At 35.6% G+C, this 9,771-nt stretch overlaps 1 protein-coding gene across 1 annotated transcript in view; it reads left to right on the top strand.

The window, feature by feature from the left end:
- Positions 1–9,771, top strand: part of LOC113226639 (protein teashirt) — a 488,243-nt gene that overhangs the window by 443,522 nt on the left and 34,950 nt on the right. The window contains exon 8 of the mRNA XM_026459357.1: positions 1,346–1,501. Within this exon, the coding sequence (XP_026315142.1) occupies positions 1,346–1,501 (156 nt within the window). The remainder of the gene's footprint in view (positions 1–1,345; positions 1,502–9,771) is intronic.

Here is a 9,771-nt window from a genome sequence, read left to right on the forward strand (position 1 = left end):
GTGCGTGCGTGCGTGCGTGCGTGTGTGTGTGTGTGTGTGTGTGTGTGCGCGCGCGCGTGTTTATGCATGCAAATAATAAGTAGATAAACGGCCATAACATATTAACATATTAGCAATAATTTTATGCTGGATACTGTAGCACTAAAACCACTAGCCCTACGACGCAAGTTCTTGAGATCTAAATAAATTCACATAGTGAAAAGAGCTAAACCTACATTGAATGAGCAGTTGAGACTTCATTCAAAAATAGCTTCCCTGGAACGATTATTATCAACTTATTTTGAATGAAGTTTTTTGTAACACCGAGCTGATAATAAATGTGTGCTTTATGGTGGTATATCAAGTCAATTTCATTTTTATTAAACATCCAATTACCAATATCCTATTGCCGCACTCATTTTGAGCAATATTTTTTTTTTTTTAATAAGTTTATTCACCTACTTCTTATTACTTAGTTAAGCCTACTTATTCATCATCCAGCGCCTACAAGCAAACCGTAGGGCTACCGCAGTCGTCAAATGGGGAATCAATTATTTATTGTTTTTTTTAGCTAGGTAACTAAAATACGATTACACATTTATTGCTACATAAATGTAAAATATATCAACATAAATGATTGCAAAAATTACAGAAAATGGAATCGATGTGTCTCTAATACATGTCTTCCATAATAAGTAAAAAGCGAGAGAAGAAGCTTTGTGAAAGTTGTTTTCCCGAAACTTTTTTTTTCGCTTCTTTTTGTTAATTGTACTTTTTTTTCTATAGTAATAATAATAAAATAGAGTTAGAAATAGAGTCTAAAATAGATATAAAAATAATAATAACAATCAACAACAACAAGGGCGTAACTGCAAGTTTTAACGAAAATGAATTTTAAGCGCACTACTTAAAACATGCAATTCTGATTCCAAATAATTTTGTTCTAATTTGGAAAGTTGCACCCATTCTTACTAAAGGGGACGACTTGCCTAATTTAAATACCTAAAGGATTAACAAACAGTCTAAATATCCCATAGGCGCAAAGCTGAAAGTAGAGACATAAATAGCACTTTTAGATTTCTACCGGACTTGACCAGTGCATGATTGATGAAAGGACAGGACAAAGCTCTAACACGGCTGAGAATTTAATGAACGACCAATGTATTTGTTTTATTATTAGACTTACCTGAATTGAACCCAAATCGTTGTCAAATGAAACCTGTTTCAAAGGAATAAATTGGGGTTCCAATGAAATGGGTTTGTCGTCTTTCGGAATTCGTTATTCCTATTGAATAATCGTTTACTCCGATTATCATATCTGTATGGGAAAAAATGTGTTTTAAACATTTTTTCTTTTAATTAACAGTCTAGCAACTCCGGGTCGGAGAAATCGAGTTCAAATACAAGCGGCAGCGGGACCGGTGATAACAGCCCACTAAGCACTCCCCCCGCGCTGCACACCCCTCCCACGCGCCCCAAAGCCAGGACCAGCAGTAGCAAGATCAAAACCAACAGTATACACGTAAGTTGTAATGCGTAGACTGTCGCGATAGCGAATAGAGAAGAGAAACAAGGAGAAAAACGAAAATAGAAAAGAGGAATGCGACGGAAGCGTTCCGGGCGCGAAAATTTTTGTAATGTTCGAGTTCATATGAACCCTGCCACACTGAAACGCGAGACGGCAGCACAGACATATATCTATCTATCAGATAGACGCCGCAAGTACAGCCATTTGTATGAAAACCAAGCGTGACACATTTTTTGTACCCACGTCACATGAGCTATTTAATGTTGGAAATCTCCTTCCGCTAGCTCTAAATCGATTGATTGAACGGAATACGCGTAAACACGCGTATTCATTCAATTAATCGATTCTAAATAGAATAATTTTTGTTCAAGTACTAGTTGATTACAAGTACTTGGTCGTAATATTAAAATAGTAGAAAAATACTAGAATAAGATAGTTTAATCCTTTATTTTACTTGTTTCTAAAAAATTTTGATTACTTGAAAAAATAATTTTTAATCGACTTCAAATATTAAAATTATTGTCCTTCCAGTAAAATGAGCTTATTATATAACATCTTTTTGTAATAGAAGATCTTATCGATTAACTTAAATAATGAAAACGCACGTCAAGATATATAACTTGCGACTGCCTTAATTAATTTTACTAGATGGTTTTCTGTTGGTAATTGATCAAATTGATGAATGGCGAGACAAATGAAAATGTTACTGCTGACAAAATATGGGAAACTCTTATTAATCAGAAGAGGTTTACTTAATGACAGCCTCGTGTGAAATTTTTGTGATTTGTTTATTATTTCTCGAATTTCTAACTCTGCTACTCTGCATATTTGGATAGCATCTTAGATGAGATAAACTAGACCACCTTCGCCCTCGAAAGCAACGAACTCATACGTATGACCAACACCAGGTTTTTGTAAAGACAGCGCACTGTTAATTCTTTGCTTTATATATTTTTTTTGTATTACTCGCACTACATATCCGGCGATGTATATAATTATTTGCTCACTATATTCGGACATTCGAGGCAACGTGCTGCAAAAATTATCGAAATTACAGATACTACTGATAATAGATACTACAAAAGTGAAAAAAAAAACAACCGAAACGTGACTAAACGACATAACAAAAGAGTTATAGAATATTTTTATAATATTGCTAAGGTCATAATAATTTTCGTCCCTTTGTTTTCAAAATCGATCAGAATCAAGAACAGTGTTGCCTATTGGTAGGTCAATGCCTAACGTACTATACATCACTAAATGTTAAATTTGACCAAAACAATGTACAACCGGCCGTACCACGAAACTAAATGCATTATACAAAAGTGCGTTCGTTCAATATTCGCGGCGTATTAACAAAGGATCATAAATATATCGCATCAAGTAAAAGCCGCAATGTATTACAAATCATGAGGCATACACTCGGTTGCGTATTTATTTTCTCGAAACTCATACAAAACCAAAATAATTGTTTTTAAAATAAATTATGCATCTTCTGATCAAATCATCGAATCGTCTTCTTTCTACAAAATCAACTGCCCGTGGAAGGAAACGTCCCTGTTTACCCGTTTGCCCACAGTTATGGTGCTTTTGCAGTTTATAATGGCACAATTATGCATTTTTTCGCGTTTTCGACTGGTTTTTATCTATGATAACGGTCGAACGCGTTCTGAAGTGTAGCAGCGGCAAGTAAGTGAATTTCACTTACTTTGGGCACGCGAAGTACGTACACTTGTGGCGTCTATGTAGATATAAGTGGGCCAGAGTATTAAGTCGCGTTCAAATAAGCCGCTGCTAGCTGCCCTGCAGCAGCGCTGCAGCCGCGCGACGGCCGCGCGATTTTCACTTTTCATACAACTACTAGAAGCGCTGCAACCGCGCCGCCGCGCGGTTTTTTTGCATTTGTATTACATTTTTTTCAAAAATCGTGTCCGCCATCTTGTATTTACAAATAAGTGCTGTATTCGTAATGAGCACCCCCAAATACTTCGAAAACGATACGCAACTGGCCACTATTCGAAAAATCGTGGCCGCCATCTTGGATTTACGAATAAGTGCTATATTCGTAATGAGAACCCCCAAATACCTCGAAAAGAATACCCATATTGCATTTTTGAAAAATTGTGTCCGCTATCTTGGATTTACAAATAAGTGATATATTCGTAATGAACACCCCCAAATATATCGAAAACGATATTCAACTCACCATTATTTGAGAAATCGTGCCCGCCATCTTGCATTTAGAAAAGTCGTGTTAGCCATCATGTACTCAGATATAAATGCCATTCCCATAAGGATCACCAAAAATAAATTTTTGAAAATTCTTGGCAAAAATCTTGGATTTAGAAATTAATGTCACATTCTCAATAAACACACCGAAACAACTCGAAAACGTCTACAATTCTCGTTGTCGATCGACAATGTCGATTATACGTTGTCGATTATATTAATACGTTTTAATTTTTTTTTAATCGGTTTTAACAAAATAAGTGAAAGTAACGTTTCTTCGTCAGAATCCATCGTGTAACTGAGTCGAAAGATAAAACATCACTAAAAATTTGGTCGCACTTCAGCAGCGCGAAAGACACGCGGCCGCCGCGCGGTTGCAGCGCGACCGCCGCACGGCTGCAGCGCGGCTAACAGCGGCTAATTTGAACGCGCCTTTAGGGTAGTCATTTGAGTGCAGTACGTAACTCATCTACTCTACTTATTGTGTAGCAACTTTCCCACAAGCAACAGCAGGTGCTATAGCATGTGATGTACATCTCTACTCCCATTAATACAAATGAAAATTTGTTCATCCGTCTGACACAATATGAACATTATTTCAACTAAGATTACAAAGGTATAAACTTTTTCAACGCTGCTTTATTTCTATTAATGCAATGCAGTTGCCGTGTTCATTGTTTCACAATTCATTGCTTTTACGAGGTTCTTCCATACGTTAGTATTTCGCAGTACAATGCTGGCCAATCACATTTAAACAACAATGTTCTTCGGACAATTGCTACGCCACGTAGCCAAAGAAACTCCTACGCTACGTAGCAGTTACGAGAGCGTAGCGTTTATATGTAGATTTACTTAGTATTACGAAACCCAAGTTGATCTACATTGTTCAGCAAATACTACATTGTTAAGATATAACATTGTGTTATGTCTAAGTAAAGATAAAGTTTGATAGTCAGCTGAGAATGAGAATTGGAAAAGTTCTCATATATTGCTATTGTTAAGTACCCTTTTTATTACATATTTGGATCTAATGACTAATCTAATACGTCATATACAGTGTTTTTATTTGTAAAGTTAAAGTATTTTATAGATAGATAATAAGCAAAAATCCGCCCCACACATTAAACGTAAAGTATCAAATGTTAGTAATATGATTAAAACTACAACACAAACAAACAAAATTCTTAATGTACAGTCGTCATCAACCCATTTATACATTCCACTGTTGGGCACAGGTCTCCTCTCAAGCGAGGGTTTAGTTTAAACCATAGTCCGCCACACTGACCCAATGCGAATTGGGATTTCACACATTTTCCGAGGGTTGTGAACCTTCTTCATAGTGCAGGTTTCATCACGATGTTTTCCTTCGCCGAAAAGCTCATAGTAAATTTCTAATTAAATTTCGCTCATAAATTCCGAAAAATTCGAAGGTGTGAGCCCAGATTTGTACCCATGGCCTTTACTTGAGAGGCGGTAGGTCAAACTATTGAGCTACCTTGGCTTCCTAAGGCTTAATTTTCCACTTCCGAATAATAGTATATAAAAGTACGTTTACGTTTATCATGAACTTTCAGAAGTTAGTTATAGTAACCAGAGGCAGTGCAGAGTCGTCCATATTTTTACTCACGAAAAATAATAATAATAATAACGCTCACACTCAACATAGCTAGGGAAACCCTGGGTCGCGGGTGCCATGGATACACACAAAGACATCCAGAAATTACACCCAAACTCACGAAAGAAATAAATGTAGGCAATACAACTATTTCTCCCGGCCCGGGAATCGAACCTGGGACCTGTGCGTGGCAGTCCGTCATGGTAACCGTTCGGCCACGGAGGCAGTTAACAAACGAAAAATCCTGATAAACATACTTTACACTTTTATCGAACGCTAGAACTCATAAAGTAATAAACTCTACTCTACATAGTCTATGGAACAAGCCAATTATATTAACTTATTCAATATTTTTTTTAGAAAAAATACTAGCCACTGAAATTTATAAATGTAAATGAAAACGGTATTAAATTGGTTCGAAATTAAAAATAAATAAAACAAAACTAAAAGCATTTTGAAATTAACAGGAAAACGTGGGGAAAAACCTTCTATCGCCGCCTTTGGGCGCATTTATTCGACACGAATTTCATTGCGCTCACGCCGAGCGGATCTAACTGTCATGGCAAAGTACGCTCTATTTGTTTAGCTTTTACGTTTTAACTTAAATGAGCGCCCCGAGCGCGGGCGAGTCTGGCTTGTCATTAGCCTACGCGACGACCACGCGGTTGTATTACTCAAATTTAAAATTTAAATGTTGTTGCCTCAGAGTGTAAACCTCGCTTACACATTCTCACATAGTTCGTTTTTACTGATTTTTGTTGATGAAAAACTTATAAACTTCTCGCTCAAATATATTATTACAGTAATATAGTATCTAAAAGAGGTATAATTTAAGTAATTAAAATGCAACAAACATTATTGCGTTTACTACATTTTACACCACATTTTTATCTTGGACCTGAAAAATTACATAGAAATCACATATGAAGTATTATTCACTTTAAAGACGATCATATGGGTGTAGCGCACAGGTTTTTCTATAGTAAACAATTGCGAGTTTATGATCACTACACGTTTGTTTTTCTTTTGTTAAACAATTTTTCGTTGCTTTTATTAGTTTTTGTGATTTTAAGCGTCATATCACATCATGATTTGAGGCTTAAAATCACAAAAACAACGCGGGAAGAGATATAGCTGTGGGTGTGTTGGAATCTAGGCGCTATCAGTGTGTTGTTGCATCCGCCAGTAACTCGCAAAAAACCAAAAGTTGAATTAATTCGTTTCGAGAACGCCGTTTATGGTGGGATAACGCAGGTTTGCACTGGACTGTAACTAAGTGGGCGCATGTACTTTTTTCTGAAGATGCTTGTTTCGATTTTCATCCTTTCAGCCTCATACTTAGTATGCCACGCCGTTGTAGATCTGTGACTAATGCCTTGAGTGATCCGACTAAGTATTAAAAGCTTTTTAAGAATTTTCACTATTAGAGTACATTATTTTTTAATTTTATAAAAAAAAATATTTTATAACACATTTTTTTTTTTCCTTCACAACGCTTTTATTGTTTTATCATTAAAATAAATAAATAACGCTTCTCTTGATGTACAAAATGTAAGGAAACAGTTTGTGAAATTCGAAAAAAATATTATAATAACCTTTTTCCCTAGACTTTGTTGAGCAGTGTATTTGATTATACACAATTAACATCATCAATTACATCATAATTTTCCAAACTAGAGCGAACATCTGTGGCGATCCCGGCATTATTAATAAATAAATAAATATTAGACAACATCACGTACGTTGCTCTGATTCTAAAGTAAGTAATTAAAGCACTTGTGTTATGGAAATCGCAAACAACGGCGGTACATATAGAAAAGTTAATTTTAAGAAAGATATTTCTGAATTAGTTCTAGTTATGTTTTAGATACTATTCTGAGGCAGATTTGTTATTGAGTATTCATTGTGTCTAAAGAGAATCCTAATTTGACTCCTCGGTTACGCCATTAATAGTAAAATAAATACGTAATAATTAATCTAACAACTCAGCATTGACTATAAACAAATAAATTCTAAAACTTTATTGACTTCGATGAAACCAATCATCCTGACCATCTGCTAAAGAGTATAATACCCCTTTACCCCTGACATTCTGACCCCTTATTGGCGCAAGTCAAACAACAATGAGCCGAGTCTTAACTGGCAACTATTCGCGATAAATTAAACAGGTTTGAGTTTGAGCAATAGAACTTCTGGGGATAATTGACTGATATTATACGATTCTTGGGACCTGTTCCTTTGTTGTGGATGTATACTGCAGTACATTAAAAGGTATTTACTTACACTATGTACTGTCACGTGCGTTATACAATTTTCAGTGATACTAGATTTTTTATGGTGCTAAATGACGGGACGAACAATTTGTGCGCCTGGCGGTAAGAGACTTACCTATCCAAAGCAGCAGAGCAACTCAGAACTTTAAATCTCTAAGATCTGAGAGTCAATGCCACTGCGCCCGTGACCCTGAGACATAAGATGACAAGTCCCATGTGCCTGTAATGTCACCAGCATCCTTACCCTGCAAAACCGAAACGCAATAATGCTCAAATTACTGCTTGGCGGCAGAAATAGGTAAAATTCTCGAGACGAACTCTTTCACAACAAAGTTAATATTTGATTTACATAGAAAATATATATTTTAATCATAAAAAATAATCGTCCTTATTGTAAACGTATTACAAAATATCAACAAGCATTTCCGAAGATTGTCTGTCATTTCGCCAGGTACACGTGGAGCTGGTCAGGTACAATCGCAAACACATTGTGGGGAGGCTTAGTTGACGTCACGATGATACGAATGTGATATGTGACTAGTGGGAATTCGTAACATGTAGCCCAAAATCGATGGAGCGGTCTTCTACTAAATTGAACGATAATGCGCTATTTTGAATGTGAAACACGTAACCCAAAATCGACCTCTTTTCGTCCCTTTGGGAAGACTTTTGTTTGAAATTTGAGGTGCTTAAAGCTTCGTTCGTAAACAAAGGTGAATTACGAGCTTCACAATGTATTATTAATTTTATGTCTGCAGGATATTTCAATCTCTGACAGTTAGTTACGTTTGTATATATCGAGTTATTAGGTTTTCGCGATTGTTACACATAGGAAATCAAACTATTTTTTCGAATCTAAATCACGAATATTAGTTATTTCAAACAAACCAACGTTTCTGGCCCCACACAGGTCACGGCTAATAAATAACGGCGGTTTGTTTGAAAAAAACAAATATTTGTGATTTTGATCCGAATCAGTACAGAATACTAAAAAAACCGGCCTCGAAAGTCATTCATACCCTAGTTTGCCACCCTTAGTGGTGGAATATTTTCTTCAAATTTAAATGAGACCACATCTGAGGTACCCTCTTTCCAAAAAAGAATCATCAAAATCGGTTCACAAATGCCGAGTTATCGCGTAACACTCATACAAAAAAAAACGTACAGCCGAATTGAGAACTTCCTCCTTTTTTAAATCAGCTAAAAATAGTTTAATTTCCTAGATTTGTATATTTATGTGCTAATTTAGGATGTGTAATATTAGCTTATACACATATATAGCGGAGACTTAAACACACCACTGTGCTGAGGCTCCGTCGTTGTCATCAATATATTAGTAATGGAAATCAGTTGCTCATAGTTTATTATATATTATGTGATTTTCTATACATTTTCCATTGCTATGCTACACGAAGGGAAAGTACTTTAAATAGTGTTGGTAGAATATTTTGCTTTTAGATTTTAAAAAGCGCTTACCTTGCATGGGAATCGAACCGACAAAATGGGAATAAAAACATCCTGTATTTTTATGATACCTATCGAATTGGACAATAAGGACCAGTGCGGCAGACGAAAAGGTAGAGGACATTAAATTTATCTATGTATATTTTATGCTATTACAATTGTAATAAATTATAAATTTCTATGCTCTAGTTCCGACCTCCTAGTATCGCAACGCATTCTCACTGCATCTCAAAGCATTGAAATGTATACATTATTTTGAATTATAGTAGCTTATAATATACATTAGTAAATTTAATATCCTCGGCCTTGCCACCCGCCGGTTTGCTCTGGCATTCTCCCCTATACACGAACAAAATGAGAAGTTATAAACTGGGTGAAACAAAAATCGAAACATTCATTCGCACTATTATAAACTTCGACGTCAACTCGAATACTCAGCACATATACTTATATGTACATACATAGCATAAGTACTTTAGTATTTTAAGTCAAAACACGACTATAGAAAAATTAAATAACTCATATCCAATAATGAAGTGGTGCAAATCGCACTTGACAACCAACATAGTACCTATTACCGCAAAAATTGCGTTATATTATATTTTATCTCAAAGTCGCGTTATATTAATAATTTATATCCAAAATTTCGCTATATTAATGTGTCATTCATATACGATTTGTTT

The sequence above is a fragment of the Hyposmocoma kahamanoa genome, unplaced genomic scaffold (assembly GCF_003589595.1).
Source record: "Hyposmocoma kahamanoa isolate Upper Pololo Valley unplaced genomic scaffold, ASM358959v1 192, whole genome shotgun sequence".
NCBI classification, from domain to species: Eukaryota; Metazoa; Arthropoda; class Insecta; order Lepidoptera; family Cosmopterigidae; genus Hyposmocoma; species Hyposmocoma kahamanoa.